The sequence below is a fragment of the Ranitomeya variabilis genome, chromosome 2 (assembly GCF_051348905.1).
Source record: "Ranitomeya variabilis isolate aRanVar5 chromosome 2, aRanVar5.hap1, whole genome shotgun sequence".
Classification (NCBI taxonomy): Eukaryota; Metazoa; Chordata; class Amphibia; order Anura; family Dendrobatidae; genus Ranitomeya; species Ranitomeya variabilis.
In genome coordinates this window covers 192,132,972-192,156,627 of record NC_135233.1, presented here as the reverse complement: position 1 = coordinate 192,156,627, position 23,656 = coordinate 192,132,972, and the positions used below count along the sequence as shown (strand labels likewise).

Sequence of the window (23,656 nt, the reverse complement as noted above, 5' to 3'; positions counted from 1 at the left end):
CAATACCCACAGAAAGAACAGACAAGGATAAAGGAAAATATACACCACGCCGCAGTCACTCAGGAATACACTATAAATGTGCAGGGCAAAATAAATACAAATATAGGAAGGAGTAAATAAGACAGAGGAAAATACACCACCAGCAACGAATCTCCAAACCAGCTCACCACTCCAGACCGAGATAACAACGCACAAGAGAGAAGCTATAATCGGCGACGCCCATTGAACAGGAGAACTATTTAAAGGCCATGGGAATGGCCCAGCTTCCAATCCGAGGATCAGGTAAATTAACCCCGGAACAGCTAGACAAAATCTAGCAGACGCCATTGAGCAAATAGTGGTAAACAGCGGAATTACCGCTGTCTGTCGGACGACCTAGTCTGAACAGCGTCCGATATGACAATAACATCACGCCAGCGGACCCCTTAAAGCAGCGTCAGTCACCCTGACCGAATACCACAGGTGGCGTCACGAACGTTTCCCCTTTAAAGACCTTTCCCTTTTACACGGACGTCCCAGGGCCTCGGAGCGGGTCAGCCACCATGACATCCCCCTGTGAACTGAAGGACCCGGTACCGAGTACCCCACTGCCCATGGGGGCGCTCCATTTACAACCTGATTAATACATTTAATGAGCGCTGGAAAAATTGGTAAAATACAAGTCAGGAGGCTTTAGAGTGGTAGCAACATGTATTATATTCTATGTATTATAAGTCCACACACATAAATTTATCATACACATATAGAATAAAATGCACAGCGTGATAGTGAGCTCGTCCTACAGCGTATCTGCTACTACGTTCACTGATAATATAACATCTACGTTTTTCAAACACTTTTCACATCTTCCATATAAACTGCCTGGAACGGTCGTGTATAATGTCAGACACTGCGACAGAAGCGCTGGAATACTTGTCCCAATCAAGTAGAACATCCGCTGCAGACATCCACTTATATGTGCCGACATATTCCGTCATTAGTTATTGTTTGCTTTGCTGTTCAACTTGGTCTCTTCTTGCATCAGATAAATCTTTTGGAACTCGAACTGTAATTCCATCAAGGGCTTTGGTCATACATATCTGGCATCCCAGGCGGGACCTGTAACATAACGAAGGGACTTTATTACCAAATGTTAACATTATTTTTCTCAATGAATCGATTATTGAACACATTGATATAATGGCGCCTGTGCCGAGCTCACTGTATTCACACCTAAAAACACCACAAAAATTGTTTAGAAAACGCTCAAGTCATATTCATTTCAATGTAATCCTGTTAGTTGTTAAAATATAGATTTTTTAGTGTTTTTTCTTTACCTTTAGAGTTTGAAAAATTCTTGATGGGGGAAAAAAAATGTGCAGGTCTCTTTTTTTTTTAACAGGCTCCTAGTAGGCACCGTCCAATCAAAAGCCTGCAAAAAAACTTTGGGAATTTTTTTTTTTTCAAAAACGCTTTAATACAGCTTCAGTAAAAGAAAAACTCCTCCAAAAACTCCACAAAAAGGAGTGTTTGGTGAAGCAGTTTTCACTTGAAATACTCATAGTTTTTTCAATGCCTCAAAAAAAATCCATATGCACACAGCCTAATGGTGTGTAAGTGTATGTATGTGCAGCACCCCAGAGTCCTGGTCGTTGCAGTAATGTCGTTCTTCCATCAGGGGGAGTGATATTACGTCTGAAGGCAATAAAGGAGATCTCTTTACCAGGTATCACAAACCATACACTACAGTTTACACTCCAGGCCGCCAGGGGGAGCTACGCTCCTATCTATTAGGGCACTCCTCACAATTAGGTAAAACTGGTGGTCTGGACAGAAAGTGAGGCAGAAGGAAGGAGAAGGAGGGAAAAGCTGGCTGGAGCAAGTTCCAGTCAGATCCAGACTGCGGTCTGAGGAGGACGAGGGTCCACGGAGCTGCGTCTGCCCCACGTGCGGCAGCATCCTAAGAAAGAGACATTAGAAGAGAAGTGTATTGCAGAGGGTGACAAACGAAGTCATAGCAAAAAGGAGAGGAAACCAGAAGGAGTTCTGCCCTGTGAAAGGCTGCCTCCTTCTGAGGCGCAAGAATCCGGTGGCCAGCATACCGAGGGAGTAAGGATCTCTACACTTTACTTCAGAGACTGGCAGGACAGTTAATTCCACGTTAGCTGCCTGACCTTATACCCAGGAGGCATGGTGGCAACTTGTGGGGGCGGGGCGTGATAGAGTTCCTGTAAAAAGCCTCAGGCCACCAGTCATACGGGTTTGTCCTATCCTATCCATCAGGGGGACAGAGAGAAAGAGACTTAACATCCAGAATAGTTGTGAGGACCTCACCAAGAAGCTCAGCAGGGAGGTACTACAACACCCAGGCGCTAGAGGTAGGCTATTGAATTCCACCTGGATAAGGGGACTCTGGATTTGCCTTCAGACCGGCCGGACTCTGCCTACCCTGTGGTCTGGTACCCTGGACTGTGGACACTGAAGCCTTCAGTAAAGGTAAAGTGTAACAACCCTGCCGGCATCACTGCATGGCCTTCCATTCCCCACCTGCCTGTTACATCAACTCACTCACCCAGTGCCATGTTGTGAGATAAGTCTGCTGCCGGCTCCATGGCCGCTTGCTCTGTGTACACTTCCTGGCTGTGTGCATAGGGGGCGGCGCCAGCCACTCCGGATTCTTATTGAGACTGTGTGCACCTCCCTAAGGTGTCCCTGGCCAATGGCCTAGAGGCCTCTGATACTTAAGGCATCCTCACCCATTGGAGGATGCCTGAGCAAACTATTTCCCTCAGTTAGCACTTGCTACTGAGCTGCCAGGTCGTGTCTGTTTCCTGTCTCAGAGGGCTGCAGTTAGCAGGCCTTCATCTGTGTTCTGTTTGTGTATCCGTGTCTGTTCCTGTCTGAACTCTGGTCTATGTCCGTTCCTGTTCCTCCTTTGTCATTAGTCATTTCCCACTCTGCTGTGTGTACCTCCGCCTTATCTTTCTGCTCTATTCGCCACTGTCTGTGGCTCTGCTTCTCTCTGCTCAGTTCTGCCACAACCTGTGGTTCTGTGCCTCTCAGCTTTGGTCTCAGCTCTGCACTCTGTGGCCTTGCTCTGCGGCTCCGCTCAGCTCTCGCTCTGCGGCTCCGCTCCTTGCGGTTCTACCTGGCTCCGCTCCTTGCGGTTCTACATCTCTTGCTCTTGGCTCCGCCTCCTGCATTTCTGCATGTGGCTCCGCCTCCTGCTCTTAGCTCCGCCTTCTCCTTCTCTGCTCTTAGTTCCACCTTCTCCCTCTGCTCCACCTTCTCCTTCTCTGCCCTTAGTTCCACCTTCTCCCTCTCTGCTCCACCTTCTCCTTCTCTTCTCTTGCTCCGCCTCCTGTGGTTCTGCTTTGCATCCGCTCTTGCTCTACCTCTCTTCTGCAACTTGCCCTACAGGTCTCTACCTGTTTGTTAATATTCACCAGTCTGAACAGGTTCTTACCTGTTTCCATACATCCGCCTGTATACCAGTTCCTACCAGAGTATCAGCCCTGTCTGCCAGTGCCAGCCGTGCCCGCCTGTCTGCCTGAGTGCCAGCTGCGCCCATCTGCCTGCCTGTATCTCCGTCAAGCCAGTCTGCCTGTCAGGGCCTCTGCCATACCCGTCCGTCAGCCAGTGTCACAGCCGTGCCTGCCTGCCTGTGTCTTGTCCCCGGTGGGATCAGCATCCACAGTCCGACTCCACCCTGGAGTGGTACCTGGTAGCTTCCTATTGCACAAGTGTGACCTCACCATCAGAGGCTCCAGTGAACACCTAGGAAGCTACTTAGTTACGCCCCTTCCAAAGAAGTTTGGTCTGTGGTCCAGTGGGGCCACACCCCCAGGCGCCCGCGCCAACCAGTCTCGGCGCGAGCGTTACATAAAGAGACTGCAACCTTGTGTCCTCGTTATTCACTGCGCCTCACACCATTCACCATCTACACTCTGGGAAGCCCTGGGGATACACTTCACCTGTGGGAAGGTATACCATCAAGCTGCCATAACATCACCCCAGCGGACCCCTAAGCAGCGTCGGTCACCCTGACCAAATACACATGTGGCATCACGAACATTATCCCTTTAAAGACCTTTCCCCCATTTACAACGGACGTTCCCCTAGGGCCACGGACCGGGTCAGCCACCGTGACATCCCCACAGAATACCGAAGGACCCGGTACCGAGTACCCCATAGCCTTACTGGGCGCCACATATGCACGTAGAAGGGCACATGGAAAACGTGCAAGTACAGTACATCCTACAATTTATAATAATTTATCATCATTGTCTTTAGCCTTCATTATAGGGTTAAGGCCAGATTGCTTAGAAGCAGTTTTGACCCAAATTTAAAGGGTTTGAGTCATGAATGTTTAATGGATATGGAACTCGTGGTGGGATATCTTGTGGATTCAAGAAGCAAATGAATAGATGAGGTATGGTCAATGTACGTATTTGTACACCGAATGCTAGAGCCTTCCATCACAAGTACAGCTGTGCTCAAAAGTTTACATACCCCGGCAGAATTTGCAGAACCTGACACATGGTAAACGGCTAATCTGTGGAATATAAGGATTGCTCACCAATATCAAAGTCCTGGACCTTCCCCTTACATATGTACATTTATTAGCAGTAAAATATTTTTTTCTCACTCAAAGAACATGTAGTAATTAACAACTTGCCCAAAGTTTAAACATATTCAGCTGGTCCACATATGACCGCAGGAACATTTTATAATGGTATAGATCCATGGAGTCAGCAGCTGGAGGGAGATCATGCAGCTGCAAAAGTAGGGAGACATCTGGTAGAGTTGGCTGGACTTCCCATCAAAGGCAGAGATGGTTTATTACCATCTCTACCTTTCTGAATGCTGTATACACAGCACTAATCAAAGCCGTGTACACACTTTAGGAAGCAGAAACATTTCTCCTATCCTAGTGATGATATGATCACCTGGCGCCAAGAGTGATCGAGAGCTGCTGGGTCATAGCTGCTTTCAATGAGCTCTATAGCGAAAGCAGAGAGCTGAATTTTCCCTGTAACTACGGACCAACCCCAGTTACAGGGGTGATCAGCATTAACACAAATGTATTTACATTTTGAAATGTGGAATGAAAAAAAAAATTTAAGGGAGGGGGGATGTAGGGAAGGAGGAAGAAAGGAAGGAATGAAGGGACTGAAGGAGTAAGAAAGGCAGTGTGGGAATTAGGAAGGGTAGGAAGGAAGGACTGAGGGAAGGAAAGAAGAGCCAAAGCTAACCACAGTAGATAATGCAAAATAGCCTCATGTACTATGTTTAAAAACAAATGTAATGGTAAGAGAAACACAATTTTAATTATAATTTAATGGCACTTTGTGATCGTAAACTATAGCAAATTGTTAAAAACAAACACATTTAATTTTCTTAAAATTTTTACTAAATCAGCAAAAAAAAAGAATATAAAAAATACATAAAAATAAGGCCCCACATAACATAGAGGCAAATATGATTTGAATGACAAAGTGATAAAAAAAAACAGCTATTCAACTGCATGTATGACAAATATTGAAAACAAGCCTGACTAGTAAGCTGTTAAATTGGTTGTCCGGTCCAAATCAATAAATCTGCAGTCATGCAGTCACTCTGTGTGACTCCAGACTTGTGAATCCCCCCAGGGCACGCACTGTGCACTGCAAGGATTCGCCTGTTTCAGACCCAGGATCGGAGGGTATGTATGAGTTATACATGCTCCCGGGCAGTGGGCATGGCCTCTCTGTCTCCATACACTTGCATTGAGTGAGACTGCGCCCTGCCTAGTGATGTGGTCGACAAGTGGGTGTGGCCAGCTAGAAGGGCATGGCCTCGCTCCGTACACTTGCATTGAGTGAGACCGTGCCCTTTTAGTGACATGGTCGGTGTAACGGGGTCTACCAAGCTTGGGTACCTCTTTCAGTACCACCCCGTGTTTCAGGAGGTCCACTTTGCTTTGGCAGGAGTCTGAATGAAGGACGCTGGCTGGAATTCCTTGATTACATGAGAGCATATAAAAGCTGACTGCTTCTCCACGTATTTCTAGTCTCACCACACTTTATTCACAGCACACAGAATATATAACACAGATACACAGGGCAGGCCAATAGAAAAACAGCAGGCCAGACATACATTACAATAGCCGCAGGGGGCTAGAGCCTGCCGATATTTACTGTGGGAATTACAAAGGTGGGGGAGGTCAGAAGGAGAATATCTTGTCCAGGGGCGCAGCCAGTGATGCATTTCACATGGAACCTATTATACATACAAATACATACATACATATACTGCATAACATATTCTTGGTGCTGGGGGTTTCTGTAACAGTCGGCCAGTGGCCGTGGCTGACTAGAGGACGTGGCCTCACTCCATACAAGTGTATGGAGAGCGAGGCGATGCCCACTGCCTAGGAGCATATATAACTAATACATAACCTCCAGTACCGGGTCTTGAACATGCAAATCCCCGCAGACAGAGTGACTGGAGACTTATCAGTTTGGACAACCCCTTTAAGTATCCTTATATTCATAAATATATGAGAACATACGTTTTAGTCAATCCAAAAGCCAAATCCAACATATCCATCTCCTCATCCGTAATGGGACTGAGCTGGTCAAAGGTCTTCTGATCAAATATGAGGTGACAAGTGGAACAAGCTAAAGTTCCTTCACAGGCACCTAAGAGAACAAAGGATGGAAATAGTTTAGACAATTTGAGCAATTTATTTGGAGGTCAACTACAACATGGTGACTATTCTATTGTCAGTAGCCCCAGTATACAATATCTATGAGACCTGAAAGGCTCACCAAACCCATCAATGCTCAGATGGTGGCGGATAACCAGATCCAGTAGACTCTCCCCTTCTTTAGCTGTGGCTGTCAGGGTCTCGCCATCACGGTTGATGAAATTAACCTTTAAGTTTTCTTCTGACGTTCTGCAAAAAAGTTGTGAATTATTTCTTTGGAATACAAATCTGCATTACATGGATCAGCACCTGTCAGCAGCTGTAAGGGCTCATACCCAATTGCGAGAAAAGACACGGTCCGTAATCTGGACTGAAAAAAATGGACAAGTGTCATGCGAGTACAATGTGATTTTTCTCACATAGCATCCATATGACATCTGTATGACATGCGTATGTAATCCGTTTTTTTTCTCTGCTACTATTTTTCTACAATCATTTACAGTGTTCTATGCCACAGAATGGTAAGGTATCTGTAAAAAACGGATGGCATACGGATGGTCCGTATGCCGTGCGATTTTTTTTTTCTCTCGCACCCATTGACTTGCATTGGCGAGTCTCATCCGAGATACGCAGCAAATCGCAGCATGCTGCGATTTTTTTTCTCAGTCCGATTTCAGCTGAGAAAAAAAATCGCAGATGAGATGTCCTCCATTGAATAACATTGGTCAGAGTGCAATCCGATTTTTTATCGGATTGTGCAGCGCCCTAGAGTCCTGGTCGTTGCAGTACTGATGCTCCGCCGCTAAGGGGGGCTATGGTACGTCTGATGGCACTGAAGGAGTTCACCTGACCAGGTATCACAAACACCAATACACTTCACAGTCTGGCCTCCAGGGGGAGCTAAGGGTGCTATGTATTAGGCCACTCCTCACAGTCTGGTAAAACTGGGGGTTAGAGAGGAAGTTAGTGAGAAGCTGACTGGGAATCGAACAGGCAACATCCTGTGGCAGAGGGTGTTGCGGGGAGAGACTCAGGGGGGTCCCTGTCAGGGGTGGGATCCTGACAGAGGCCTAGCGAACAGAGAGAACGTTACGGGACCGCGCCTGCACTTGATCGCGGCGGTACCCTAAGAAAGGACAAGAAGCGAGGTTTATTGTGCTGAGTGAGAAACGAGATCAACGCAACAAGGAGAAACACCAGTAGGAGTTGTGCTGTAAGACGAGGCAACATCCTACTGAGGCGCACAGCCGGTGGCCGGAACGCCGAGGAAGTATAGAGCTCCAGGCCTAACTTCAAACCTACGGCAGGACAGTCAGTTATAGGCGGGCTGTCTCACTCAAATCACCTAAGAAGACATAGGGGGCAACAACAGGAGAGGGGCGACACTAGGGTCCAGGAAGAGCTCCGAGCCTACCCGTCATACGGGTGCGTCCTAGCCATATCATCTGGGGGACGAAGAAGAACATCATAAACGAGTTATGCGGGAACTTCAGAAACAGACACAACAGTTGTGGGGACTATCCCGTAAGCACAGCAGGGGAGGACCACAACACACAAGCGCTAGAAGGTAGGCACAGATTTCCACCTGCAAAGGGAACTCTGGAGGTGCCATCGGACCGGCCGGACTTGCGCAGCCCGGTTAACCGTATTCCGGACTGAGGATCCTGAAGCCTTCAGTAAAGAGGTAAAGAGACTGCAACCTGGTGTCCTCGTTATTTACTGCGGCCTGCACCACATCATAATATCGTCACCATACCTCCACCTTTATTGTACGCCCCTCAGCAGGGTCACGGACCGGGTCTAGCCACCGTGACAACCCCAGAGCAGAGACTCAGAGGCCCGGTATCGGGTACCCCTCGGCCCTGCGGCAGTGGGGGCGCTACAACTGCACTCATCCGTTTTTCTCACAAATGAGTATGAGCCCTAACCATGCAAAACTGATGGCAGGGATAGGTAGGAGAACTAGTGAGCAGTCACCAATCCGGCAAAGAGTGGAGGGATTGCGGAGCACTCAGTACAGAAACTGGCATGTGATACCGAGCCAGAGCACACATCCAATGCAACCGTGAGAGCAGAAAAACTTTATATCAAAAGTCAGGCTGGCACTAAGTGCTGTTACAGGGGTATTTCTGATCCCCAGTTCTCCCGTCTAACCCGGCCAGGTTCCCTTTAGCAGCATGTTAGTTAATGTAGATACTATATCCTACTATTCTATATCTACAAAAACCACTAGACAAATGGAAAAACTATATCACGGTACCTAGTACAGAAGTTATTACAGTCCCTTCATAAAGCCTAATTTAATATTCTGCATGTTTTTAAAAGCAAATAATGTTTTATTTGGTGCTTCCAAAGCAAAAAATCTATCTAAATTAGTTTAGATATTTGAATCAAACTAAAGGAGGGTGTCCCGTGAGGATAGCTGCTGTGCAGTAAAGAAGACATGTCTGCACAAACTTAGAATCCAAGGTAAAGACATTGTAATAATGGCACTGTAATACAGATATGATATTTTGTGGAAGAAATATATTTTGTCGTGTTTATGTAATCACCATTTGAAGTTTTATGCTAATGGATCGCCCCCCACAGTAAGGGCAATGGGGTACTCGGTACCGGGTCCTTCGGTTCGGGGAATGTCAAGATGGCCCGACCCGGTCCGTGGTCCAATGAAAGAAAGAGTCTTTTATGGTTTTGGGAAAGGTCTTTAAAGGGATAGTTTGTGACGCCACCTGTGGTATTCGGTCAGGGTGACCGACGCTGCTTAGGGGTCCACTGGGGTGATGAGATGGCAGCTAGATGGTATACCTTCCCACAGGTGAAGTGTATCCCCAGGGCTTCCCAGAAGTGTAGATGGTGATGGTGGATGATGTAAGGCACAGAGAATAACGAGGACACAAGGTTGCAGTCTCTTTACCTTTACTGAAGACTTCAGCGTCCACAGTCCAGGGTACAGACCGCAGGGTAGGCAGAGTCCGGCCGGTCCGAAGGCAAATCCAGAGTCCCCTTATCCAGGTGGAAATCAGTAGCCTTCCTACTAGCGCCTGTGTGTTGTAGTACCTCCCTGCTGAGCTTCCCGGTAAGGTCCTCACAGCTCTTGTAGACTCTAGATGTTACTTCTTCCTCTCTGTCCCCCAGATGGTGTGGATAGGACAAACCCGTATGACTGATGGCCTGAGGCTTGTTTATAGGGACCCTAGAGACGCCCCGACCCCCACAGGTTGCCACTGTGTCTTCTTAGGTATTAAGGTCGGGCAGCCAACTTGGAATTGACTGTCCTGCCGGTCTCTGAAGTAAAGCGTAGAGACAATTACTCCCTCGGTATTCTGGCCACTGGCTACGCGCCTCAGAAGGAGGCAGCCTATTTCAGGGCAGAACTCCTCCTGGTGTTTTCTCCTTGTGCTATGACTTCGTTTCTCACCCTCTACAACACAATTCTCTTTGTGTCCGTTCTTAGGATGCTGCCGCACGTGGGGCAGGTGCAGCTCCGTAGCTTTCTGTCTAGCTAGGCCTCTGACAGGATCCCACCCCTGCCAGGGGCCCTCTGTCTGCAGCTCCGATGTTCCTCTTTTCCCCCTGTCTGCCTGACAGGTGTTGCCTGGGCAAAGCCCTGCCAGCTTCTCTCTAACTTTCTATCCAGCCCACCAGTTTTACCCTTCTGTGAGGAGTGCCCTAGTAGATAGGAGCAAGGCTCCCCCTGGTGGTCTGGAGTGTGAAGTGTGGTGTATGGTTTGTGATACCTGGTAGGAAGATCTCCTTTATTACCTTCAGACGTAATATCACTCCCCCTGGTGGAAGAACGACATTACTGCAATGACCAGGACTCTGGGGCGCTGCACTAATTATGTGGAAGTGCATCAGGGGACTCTGCCTGTCTCTGCATTCCCCGGCCCCTGCCTGTCTCTGCATTCTGTGTCCCCTGCCTGTCTCTGCATTAGCCGGTCTCTGCCTGTCTCTGCATTAGCCGGTCCCTGCCTGTCTCTGCATTCCCCGGCCCCTGCCTGCATTCCCCGACCCCTGCCTGTCTCTGCATTCCCCGGCCCCTGCCTGTCTCTGCATTCCCCGGCCCCTGCCTGTCTCTGCATTCCCCAGCCCCTGCCTGTCTCTGCATTCCCCGGCCCCTGCCTGTCTCTGCATTCCCCAGCCCCTGCCTGTTTCTGCATTCTCTGGCCCCTGCCTGTCTCTGCATTCCCCGGCCCCTGCCTGTCTCTGCATTCCCCGGCCCCTGCCTGTCTCTGCATTCCCCGACCCCTGTCTGTCTCTGCATTCCCTGACCCCTGTCTGTCTCTGCATTCTCTGGCCCCTGTCTGTCTCTGCATTCTCCGGCCCCTGTCTGTTTCTGCATTCCTCGTCCCTTGCCTGTCTCTGCATTCCCCGGCCCCTGCCTGTCTCTGCATTTCCCGTCCCCTGCCTGTCTCTGCATTCCCTCTCCCCTCCCTGTCTCTGCATTCCCCGTCCCCTGCTTGTCTCTGCATTCCCCGGCCCCTGCTTGTCTCTGCATTCCCTGGCCGCTGCCTGTCTCTGCATTCCCCAACCCCTGCCTGCCTCTGCATTCCCCGGCCCCTGCTTGTCTCTGCATTCCCTGGCCGCTGCCTGTCTCTGCATTCCCCGACCCCTGCTTGCCTCTGCATTCCCCATCCTGTGCTTGTCTCTGCATTCCCTGGCCCCTGCTTGTCTCTGCATTCCCCGTCCCCTGCCTGCCTCCTGTCTTTGACTGATAGGTCACTGTTTTTTTCAGTGATCTGGGTTCTCTGACTAACATCTTGCACTGAAGCTGTCACTGGCATGAGCGGCACATGGTCAGTTTGGCTTCATGGCTCAATTACATCATTTATAAGTGACTGCACATGTGCTGCCCACAGCAATGACGATGAGGAGGCAGGTCATTGAAAAAGCAAATGACCTGTCATTCAAAGATGGAGTTGGACAGATGAGCCGGATAATCACAGGCAGAGAGGAGAAGGTCCAGTGCAATGTCCAGCCCCGCTGCACTTCCACCTAATTAGCATCTAACTTCAACTGATGATTGCAGAAGAAGAGTAAACCGTCATTCCACAAATGTATCATTTAGTTTAGATTCCATATTGATGCTGTGACAGGTCCTCTTTAACTCTGTTAGGGCATATGGATGGCAAGGGTTCCCTGTTCAGGACTCCCTTCTAAAAGAAAAATTGATAACATCGAAAGCTCCCAGAGAATTAGGCTACCCATTTATAGTTTGAAGATACTTCTATCCCCCCACACAACTCCACATCCATGAATGTGTGAATGAATGAATGAATGATGGATCATGCGCACACGCGCGATGGGTCCAGCTGGCTTAAACAACAGGATAGATATGTCCGTCTTCTTTTGACTTTTAGGAAGGTCGGTTGTGATCTTGACCCCTTTACTTAGGTATATATTTATGTTTGTTGGTAGGCCATTCGTTTCCTCTCCGTTTCAAAATAACTCTGTGGTAAAAAAAAGTGCATATGAAAAATGTATGTAAAGGTGTGTTATGTATGCTGCTTTTGGGGTGGGTGGATATTTCTTGCATTGATGTGGTCACCCCGGACGTTTTATAAGGTTTTGTTTTTGACCTGATACAAGGTTTTGTATGTATTCCGGGATGTTTTTTCCGGTTTTTAATATGTTTTATGTCACGCACATGTTGTATTTTGTCTTGAGGTGCCGGGGATAAGGGGCGTGGGGTGGGAGGTTTTTTTTTTCTCCTACTCACCTATTTATGTCTGCATCACTCCCCTGCACCTCAGACCCGTGGAAGCGCTACCGTAAGCGCGAAACGGCCGTCATCACATCCTGCTCACCTCCTTTTCTGTTTCACTACCCCGAGCCGTGAAGATGATGGCGTTGTTTTACATGTTTCAATAAAAGGATTCAGACCACACTTGGACCGGTGAGTGTTGCCACAACATATAGATACAACGGGATGATAAAGGGAGAGGAACGCCCCAATGGTAGTGAGAGGGGGAATGGGACACCTCCTGACACCAACATGTGCCTGTCCCTAAGCTCTCCTAACGCCCTATGTAGGTCTTTCTCTCCTCCACCGCCATCACGTGCCTAGTCCATGACAGTCAGCTCTAACCCTGGCAAGTACACTGGCCGATTAGGAAACCAGCCTCCCCACTGCAGATGATATAACACAGGGAAAAAGACTAATAAGGGACTGACAAAAATGATGCAACTAGGTCAGAATCTGCTGCTACGCTCCACAGCAGAAGAGAAAACGGCACCAGGAAAACAGGACTCCAACAGTGACCACAACACAAATGACACAGGAGAGCTCCCCCTTCCCCAGCTGGTCTGCATAGAAGTATCTCTATAACCAACGATCAGCTGATGGGTCATGTGACTATGTAAAGGGAGGTGGGAGTGGTTACCAACCAACATCAGCTGACCAGCCTAAAAGAAGCTGCCAGTAAGGCTACTTTCACACTAGCGTCGTGCACTGCACGTCGCTATGCGTCGTTTTGTAGAAAAAACGCATCCTGCAAAAGTGCTTGCAGGATGCGTTTTTTCTCCATAGACTTGCATTAGCGACGCAGTGTGACGCATTGCCACATGTCGCATCCGTCGTGCGACGGTTTCGTCGTGTTGCGTCGGACCGTCGCCACCAAAAAACGTTACATTTTTTTTGTGCGTCGTGACCGTCTTTTCCGACCGCGCATGTGCGGCCGGAACTCCGCCCCCGCCTCCCCGCACATCACAATGGGGCAGCAGATGCGTTGTTAAACTACATCCGCTGCCACCATTGTGCGGCGCTATCACAGTATGCATCGGTACGTCGCAACGTCGCATTGCGACGTGCGTCGTACGACTCTAATGTGAAAGTAGCCTAAGAGACAGACATTAACTCTTGCTAGACCAAAGGAAAAAAAAAACTACATTTAACCCCTTACTCACATTGGACAGAATATTACATCTGACATCAGTACCCCCGCTTTGAGGTGGGCTCTGGCGGTGAGCCCGCCTCAAAGCCGCGACATGTCAGCTGTTTTCAACAGATGACATGTGCCCGCAATAGGTGCGGGCAGAATTGCGATCCGCCATCACCTATTAACTAGTTAAATGCCGCTGTCAAACTCTGACAGTGGCATTTAGCAATTGCTTCCGACCATCGGGCCGGAAATACGTGCACTGCTGACCTCCGTCACGTGATCGGGGGTCAGCAGTGCGTTGGCATGACAACCAGAGGTCTCCTGAAGACCTCTATGGTTGTTGATGCCAGATTGCTGTGAGCGCCCCCTCATAGCAATGTTGCAATTATACTACATAGGAGCGATCTGAGCATCGCTCCTATGTAGCAGAGGCAATCGAGTTGTGGCAGCTTCTAGCCTTTCTAGCCTCCGATGGAAGCTATTGAAGCATGACAAAAATAAAAAAAAATTAAAAAAAATATGAAAAAAATAAAAAAAACATAAAAGTTCACATCATCCCCCTTTCACCCCATTCAAAATAAAGCAGTAAAAAAAAATCAAACCTACACATATTTGGTATCGCCGCATTCAGAATCGCCCGATCTATCAATAAAAAAATAATTAACCTGATTGCTAAATGGCGTAGCGAGAAAACAATTCAAATCGCAAGAATTACATTTTTTTGGTTGCCGCGACATTGTATTAAAATGCAATAACGGGCGATCAAAAGCACACATCTGCACCAAAATGGTATCATTAAAAATGTCAGCTTGGCATGCAAAAAAAAAAGCCCTCACCCGACCCCTGATCTTGAAAAATGGAGACGCTATGGGTGTTGGAAAATTGCGCCAAAATTTTTTTTTAAGCAAATGTTTTAATTTTTTTTCACCACTTAGATAAAAAATAACCTAGACATGTTTGATGTCTATGAACTCGTAATGACCTGGAGAATCATACCGGCATGTCAGTTTTAGCATTTAGTGAACCTAGCAAAAAAAAGCCAAACAAAACACAAGTGTGGGATTGCACTTTTTTTGAAATTTCACCACACTTGGATTTTTTTCCCCATCTTCTAGTACACGACATGGTAAAACCAATGGTGTCATTCAAATTCACAACTCATCCCGCAAAAAATAAGCCCCCACATGGCTATATTGATGGAAAAATTTAAAAATGATGGCTCTGGGAAAGAGGGGAGCGAAAAACGAAAATGCAAAGCTGAAAAAAGCTCTGGGGGTTAAGGGGTTAAAGCATGTCCTACACATAAAAAAAATTGTAGGCTCTCCTGAAACAAAAATATATGCTGATGTAAATGAAAGTATTCCCAATTCACTTCTTAGGACATGGGAAGTGGCAGTATACAAAATGGAGAATATAAATTTACACAAGAAGATTTTTCAAAAAGGTCTGCAGTAGAAACTGGTATCTGTGTGCACAGAGTTATGCACTCATCTGGTGGCGTTATGAAAGTAGTGCAGAACAGCCATAAGGATTTGATGTAAGAAGGGCTTGCTGCCAAGTTTTTTTTTATACTGGTAGGTATGGTTGGATAAGGCAAGGCTCACACATACTAGACAACGTCTAGTCATTAACTACTACGAGGCCTACAGGGTCACTATGAACTTGTCTGGCCTCCATCCCAACAGTGTTATAGGTCATGCTGATGTACATGAAACTGAGTCCAAACATGGACAGCAATGCAGGGACTGTCCACTGATCTTCAGACTCAAGCTCATCAGCCTCATAGGCATATACAAGCTGTCGATTTTCAGTCGGGAATCCCCCAGACACTCCGTGCATTGCAGTCTGTGCTCGGATTGAGTTTGATGGATGTCTGCAGGAGCTCTTAGGGCTCATTTCCACTTGCGAGGAAAACGGACGAGTGCAATCCGATAAAAAATCGGATTGCACTCGGACTAATGTTAGTCAATAGGTGTCTTTTCATTTGCGATTTTTTTCTCAGCCGAAATCGGACTGAGAAAAAAATCGCAGCATGCTGCGATTTGCTGCGAGTCTCAGACGAGACTCGCCAATGCAAGTCAATGGGTGCGAGAAAAAAAAACGCATGGAATACGGACCATCCGTATTCCGTCCGTTTTTTACGGATACATTACCATTCGGTGGCATAGAACACTGTAAATGGTCCTGTAAATGACTGTATTAAAATAGTTGCAGAGAAAAAAAACGGATTGTCATACGGATGTAAAACGGATGGTGCGATTAAAAATTGCATGACAATCGCATGACAATCGCATACGCTAAATCCGTTTTTTCGGTCCAGATTACGGACCGTTTTTTCTCTTGCAAGTGGAAATGAGCCCTTATAGTCTTTTACAGATGTGCACAAAAGCATGGCTTCAGAATAGTGAATGGCTCCTGTTGGGATTTCCTTCAGAATTTTATTTTTTTTCATTTCTGATTGGAAACATGATGCAATGCTCAATGGTCAACACTGTATGTGTGGCCTAGCCTTAGAGGTATCAAAAAATAGGGAAAAATATAAAAAAATATTACCTGTCACTTTCTAATAGTGCTTTCCTTTGAATGCAAAATGGAGTAGATGGATACAGTCGTTAGAGCGGAAAAGAGTGCTTTCCCATTGCGTTTAGTTACACATTCATAGGGGCTTGTGTCTGAACCCTCCTGTAAAATGGGTTCTGGACACATGCACCGATGGGGCCATAGACCATAATGGTACCGACAGAGTGAACATGCCGACAGAGAGAACTGGAGGCAGACACTCAAACGCAGTCTACTACATCTGAGTGTCCACCTCTAGTATGCGTGCACACCCGAAAATGATGCATGGCAGAGTGCACGTTCACTCTGCCTGCACCATTGTAGTCTATAGCCCCGTGGGCGCATATGTACGAAACCTGTTTTACGGAGGTTCAGAAGCAAGCCAAGATGGGGGCTAAACGCAATGTAAAAGCACCCCAAGTCATCAATATCTAAGCAGGGACAACCCATTCAATGTTCTTGACGTTGCTTTATGTAGTACATAACGTATCAGGTTTTGAGGCTGAACGAGCCTCCGCATCAGACACAATAAGGACAAGTGATGGAAATGTAACACACTTTTTAAAAGTAAAAATAAAATACAGACAAACTATTGCGGCAGGCTAAAGGCAGGTGTGAGAGACTGAATTTGAAACATTGATGCATAAAAAATGACCCCAGATTGAGTCTGAAGAATTCATATAATGAAAGATTTGTACAATGAAGGAGAGAACATTGGCGCTGTGCTGGTGTGATGCATGAAGGACACAGCATCCCTGATACATTATATGACCTAGGTACAACCTCCAGACGTCATAAATGATGGAACTTTATTGTAGAGTAGAGTTTGTGGAGATATTCAATGTACCGTATATTGGGTGATTCGATGTATAATACTAATGCTGAGATCAGTAGGGAGAGAGAAATGAGGAGTACACGGAGTAGACTGTGGACTTGTCCAGATATTGGTGGGTAACCATACGGTACGTAACGCTCATGTACGGAATACAGACATATACATAAGGCAAAAATGATGCAAACACCAGACAAAAACAGTCACACACTAAAATTAAATTTAAAAAAACCCAATCAATGTAAAATCCCCAACTTATCCCGTCACATCTTCATCCATAGGAGATCACTATCCTTCTGTCCTACCACCTTGAAGCGATGGCCGGGGGACCACCATGGTGCAGGAAGACTACTGTACACAAGATGAGGTGCAAACAACAAAGGGTTGATTTATTGGAAGGCAAGGAATGAAGTGGATGAGGAAGATGCAAACAGGGGTATGCAATGGCAAAAGATCATTTACAAGTGTTATATTCTTTAGCTTGTCTGTAAAATAGCACGGTGCTCCAACTGTTACAGACTTGATATATGTTACACAAGTAAATGCAAACAATAAACAAAGAATTATGCTATTCTACTTATAACCTCCCTGGCCTTTACTAAGCAGGCCACACGGCTGCCGTGTTCTGACTATTGAAGTCTACACTAGGTCCTGACATGTGCACAAAACAGGAACAATCTCACGGTGATGTTGGGGACTCAGATACAGTCCCGGGGGCCCACAGCAGCCTAGTATGGTGGTGCGCACGGCTCTCTGCCAGCTCAGTGAAACGTGGTCTTCTCCTTGCTTCTGGGTCCTGGAGATGCTCCTGGAAACTGTAAATCCCTTTCTTGCTATCTTCGTGGCTGCTCAAACTAACACAGGACAGCCACACTCGCTGCACCCGGAAAAGTCTGTCAAATCTCACAAGTCCACTCCGTTACAGGCTGGGGGTCCTCTCTTGCAGCTATATCAGGACACAGTTCTCCTCTCTTGCAGCAATCAGCACAAAGTTCTCTCTGCAGCAGCCTCAGCTCACACACACAGTTGAGGCTCCACCCCTACCATCTGCACAGTTCAGTCCATTCATAAATTCTATTGCTGGGGAGAAGCAGAACATCCCATCATGCCAGACAAGGGGGTGCAGTCTCTTAAAGTAACAGCTTGTTCCTTACTGTTCATAACAGCACCACCCTCCTACAGCCTCCCCCAAAGAGCTGCATCATTTTCTTGATCAGTTAACGAGAACATTTTCCAATGAACGTCGCCTTCATCTAAAGGGAAATGCTGAAGATCAAAACAATAAACTTCTGCCTCTAACCAAAGGTTCCACCTACAGAACCCTCTACATTCCAACTTCATGAGAGACAAGCCCCCTTCCCCTCAAAATTATACCCAATCAGATCTACTGACAAAATAGAGGGGGTTTACTACTGTTAGACAGGGTCATCAGACCTATCTTGAAAGAATTTTAGAAATATTTTTTCATCCAGCTTTACGTGGACACAGCATCTTCAGCACTGCTTCTCAGCCACTGCCTTCATTCTTTGTTGACAGGCTGCAGCGGTGACATCACGACTATAAAATGGATCATATTTGAAAGCGACTATAAAATGGATCATATTTGAAGGCAAGTAATAATTGGTATCTAAGACGATTTTGATTACTTCCTTAAATGGTCAAGGTCATCTCAACAAACTTTTGACTTTGGATGTTACCAATATTAATAGTGGAATATTCTTTCATTACCAAAAATATTTTTTAGATTAAAACTTGTTCTGCTATCTGATTACAAACTATTACTATATTCCAACCTACTGACTGCTGCCTGCCTGTCTGCAAAAAGGTACAGTTACCTGTCTTAGGAGATATCCTAGTAGCCTAATACTTATCCCTTATACACAACCTATGGGATAGTTATTTGAGCCAGTTCACATGGCAGATCTTGAAGCAAAAGTTTGGCGTGGACATCCACGGCGACATTCTGCTGAATACCCATGATGGCTGCTTCTTTCATGCCTCCCATTCATCTCCTATGGGAGATAGCAATGAAGATTATGGAACAGCCAGTTTTAGCCACAGCTGTGCCGAGAAAGTACCTGTCTGCACCAAAATTCTGCTTGAAAATCTGCCTTTTGAGCTGGCCCTTGTAATCGAGCGGTTTAATCAACTGCTCTGCTCATTCAGGCGGTGATGAGATTCCAATACCGAGAACAGGGGCCCCATAAGTCTAACCGCCCCTGACATGAATGGAGCACTTGGTCAGTCATATGTGCAGTCGCTCAATTCATTTGACTGGGAGTTAAGGAATAAAGAAAAGCTGATGGCTATGTGATATGGGAACTGTTAATGTGTGATTGGTGAAGACGTGGTTCAGAACTAGAGTTTTTCCAAGAGTGGGTGGTGGGACTGTGGACAGTTCGAGGGGTGGAAGCAGAGCTGGGGTGGAGCCTGAGCGGAATCTCAAGAGGGCATGAAAATGTTGCCAATATGTGACGCTGAAATTCCTGGCAGCAGCCCTGACCACAAAGTGTCTTCCTTGATAAGCAACTCGATGTCCACTGCCTGCTGTAAAGATTGATCTATCTATAGGTACAGACTAGCAGAACACATTAAAGGAGCTGTGCGGTGTCCTTATAAGCCTGAGGCTGCTCTGGAGTCTTAGGCCACGTTCACACTTTGCGGCCTGCTCTGCGGGTTAATCCCGCAGCGGAATTGATAAATCTGCAGGGCAAAACCGCTGCGGTTATCCCTGCAGATTTATCGCGGTTTGTCCGCGGATTCCGCTGCGGGTTTCCACCTATACTATTGATGCTGCATATGCAGCAATATGCAGCATCAATAGTAATGTAAAAAATAATAAAAATTGGTTATACTCACCCTCCGATGTCCGGATCTCCTCGGTGCTGCAGGCGGCTGTGCCGACAAGGACCTTCGTGACGTCACGGTCATGTGACCGCGGCGTCATCACGGTCATGTGACCGCGACGTCACCACAGGTCCTGCTCGCACAGCAACTGAGACCGGACGCCGCGGGCAGCGCTGAGAGGTGAGTATAGCATCATTTTTTATTTTAATTCTCTTTTTTACACCAAAATATGGTTCCCAGGGCCTGGAGGAGAGTCTCCTCTCCTCCACCCCGGGTACCATCTGCACATTATCCGCTTAACTTCCCGCAACGTGGGCACAGCCCCATGCGGAAAGTGAGTGGATCAATGCATTTCTATGGGTGCAGAATCGCTGCGATTCTGCACCAAGAAGTGACATGCTCCTTCTTTTTTTCCGCAGAAAAGCCGCGCGGCTTTTTCCGCGGAAATCCGCAGCGTGGGCACAGCGGGTTTTGTTTTCCATAAGGTAACATTGTACTGTACCCTGCATGGAAAACTGCTGCGGATCCGCAGTGTCAAACCCGCTGCGGATCCGCGGCAAAACCCGCAAAGTGTGAACTGTTATGATCCTTAGTGGCTGAGGATCACAGAATGAACTAGCTAAGTAACTGAACATAGAACGAGCTCTAGGGAGGTGGTAACTGGACTGACCGCAAAACCTGATCCTAACCAAACACACTGAAGGTAGCCGGTGAACGTGCCTAAATTCCTGGACGTCTCGACGCAGCCTGAGAAACTTGCTACCCCTATAGAGAAAGTAAGACCTCACTTGCCTCAGAGAAATGACCCCAAAGATATAGGAAGCCCCCAACAAATATTAACGGTGAGGTAAGGGGAAAATAAAAAAAGTAGAAATGAAAACAGATTCAGCAAATGAGGCCCACTAATACTAGATAGCAGAAGACAGGCAGGGAACTGTGCGGTCAGTAAAAAACCCTATACAAAATATCCACGCCGAGAATTCAAGAACCCCCACACCAACTAACGGTGTGAGGGGAGAAACTCAGCCCCCCAGAGCTACCAGCAAGCAAGGAAATCACATATTAGCAAGCTGGACAAGGACAAGTAAATAACCAAGAAAAATATTGAACACTGATGAGCAAAAAATAACCAAACAGAAAACTTAGCTTCTCTTGAAGAGACTGATAGCGAAGGAATTCAGGAGAGATCAAAATAGCACTGAATACATCGACAGCAGGCAAACACTGAAAGTCCAGGTGAGCTAAATAGGAAACCAGCTAACAGATAACGAGACAGCTGATCCTGCCTCAGACCTGCAGAATGACACAAAGAGCCACCAGAGGGAGCCCAAAGACAGCACTCACACAGTACCACTTGTGACCACAAGAGGGAGCCCAAAAACAGAGTTCACAACAGTGAACGTAGCCTTACACTGACACAGGACCTCATGGTACACACAGCCCCAGCACAGATCACAGTAGGAAAGTTGCAGCACTTTTATCATGTCTCGGTTTATGACTAGATAATCAATTAAGAATATGGCAATTAGCCACATTTATGACCCCGACATTTTTTATTCACAATTTTTTGCTTATTAGATTTCCAAGGTACCCGCTTTCAAAAATGTAATATATATTCATAGCCAAAAATTTTCTAGGAGTGAAAAAAATGGTCAAAAGTCAACTCCTTCATGACATATGGAGATACATTTATGGCATATAATGTGTCACTGACTTTGATCTGGGCTCACATGTCAAGCCCGCCACTTTCCCCGCAGATGATGGCTGGTTTAATCAGCCATCATGTGCCTTTACCAGCTGTGGGTAGATCGGAGCTACCTTGTTAAATTTAGCTGTCAATCTCTGACAGTAGCATTTAGCACACACCGGCAGGGGGGGGCGCATCATTCCTTGCCCCCATTGATGCATGTAACGTGATCGTAGGGTGCTTATGGGTTGCCATGACAGCCAGAGGTCTCCTGAAGACCTCAGTGCTGCTCATGGCTATTCTCCAGTGCTTAGCTGGCATTGATAGGAGATCGTAATTTTTGCTATACAAAGCAGTGCTGAAGAACTGCTACATATAGCAGTAGTAATCAGTCGATCGCAGCTTCAAGTCTCCTAAGTGGATTATTAAATACAGTAAAAAGTAAAACTTTTTAAAAATATGAAAAAAGCAAAATTAAGCACAAAAGTTCAAATCACCTCATTTTTGCCCCATTGAAAATAAAACAATTAAAAATAAAACCACATATTTGGTGTCAATATATTCGTAAAAGTCTGATCGATCAAAATATAAAGTGAATTATTCCATTTGGTAAACAGCATAACAAAAAAAAAATCAAAATGCAACAATTAAGTTTGCAATAAAATGCAATAAGAGGAGAGCAAAACATCAAATGTACCCCATCAAATGTATCAGTAAAAATGTCAACTCGGGGGGCGCAAAAAAATAAGACCTCACCCAGCCTCAGAGCTGAAAATTTAAAGCATTACAGATCTCGGAAAATAAAGACACAAGCAAAATTTTTCCTTTTAAAAAAAAATAAATAAAAATTCCCAGTTTTTTTGTACCACTTCAATTAAAAATACTATGCTTGGTATCTGCGCAATCGTACTGACCTGCAGAATCTTATTGTCAGGTCAGTTTTACCATATAGTGAACATGTTAAATGTATTTATTTTTTTTAAATTTCACTTCTTTTGCAATTTCAACACATTTGGATTTTTTTCCCACTTTCCAGAACATCACATGATTAAATGTATGGAATTGTTCAAAAGCACAACTCGTCCCACAAAAAAACAAGCCTTCTTGAGGCTATATGGATGGAAAAATAAAAAAGTTATGGCTCTTCGAAGAAGGGGATGAAATAACGAAAACGGAAAATCGCTCAGGGGTTAAAAAGGTTAAAGCACTTGCTGAGCAACTTGATTTACACTCACTATTGCCAAAGCTTTAGTTCAATGAGTATTAAATGTGACCAGAACATGATTCTCCAGGTCATTACGATTAGGAAAATACCAAAGTTATATGTAAAATTCAGAACTTTCAAGAAAAAAAGTTGTTTTTTGCCACTAATTTCTGACACCCAGAATATGTGCCTTTATTTTCAGATTGGAAAAACAGAAGCCAGTAAATGTTTAAAATTTTTATTTTTTTAATATTTAAAAGTTCTTAATGAACTTTAACCTGCAAAAGTTTAATTGATTCTACTATACCTTATGATAGGAATAGGACTGCAATTACCAATCTCTCATAAAGCTCAGCATTAACAAGTGTGGTGATACATGACTATCAGATTAATGCATCAGCACAACAATTTAAAGGTAAAGTGAGCTCCAAACTGTGCAAAATAAATAAAATAATAAACTAAGCAGGTGCTAACCCTCCCTGGGTCCTGCGCCAGCTCGTCACATCAACAGTGCCTGTCATCACTATAGCTGGTCTCTGAGCTCAGCAGCTGCACAAGTGTTATGCACCTGTCCCGAATCCGTGCCTTTCTTCCCTCCTCTCTGTCTGCTAAACTCGGTTGTGCTCCCTATTAGGTTTTGCAGATGGCCTAGTGTGATCTCATGTGATCTCATTAGTGATGAGCGAATATACTCATTACTTGAGATTTCCCGAAAACGCTCGGGTGACCTCTGAGTATTTTTAGTGCTCGGAGATTTCGTTTTTATTGCCGCAACTGAATGATTTACATCTGTTAGCCAGCATAAGTACATGTGGGGATTCCCTAGCAACCAGGCAACCCCCACATGTACTTATGCTGGCTAACAGATGTAAATCATTCAGCTGCGGCAATAAAAACTAAATATCCGAGCACTAAAAAATACTCGGAGGTCACCCGAGCGAAATCTCGAGTAACGAGTATAGTAGCTCATCACTAG

At 46.0% G+C, this 23,656-nt stretch overlaps 1 protein-coding gene across 1 annotated transcript in view; it reads right to left on the bottom strand.

Annotated features, from left to right (window-relative positions):
- Window positions 1-678: 678 nt before the first annotated feature.
- The window catches only part of LOC143804848 (adrenodoxin-like), an 88,422-nt gene continuing 65,444 nt past the window's right edge, over window positions 679-23,656 (bottom strand). Inside the window, exons 2-4 of the mRNA XM_077283347.1 lie at window positions 6,792-6,919; window positions 6,533-6,662; window positions 679-1,098 (exon numbers count right to left, since the gene is read on the bottom strand). Of these exons, the coding sequence (XP_077139462.1) occupies window positions 981-1,098; window positions 6,533-6,662; window positions 6,792-6,919 (376 nt within the window). The 3' untranslated portion in view covers window positions 679-980. The remainder of the gene's footprint in view (window positions 1,099-6,532; window positions 6,663-6,791; window positions 6,920-23,656) is intronic.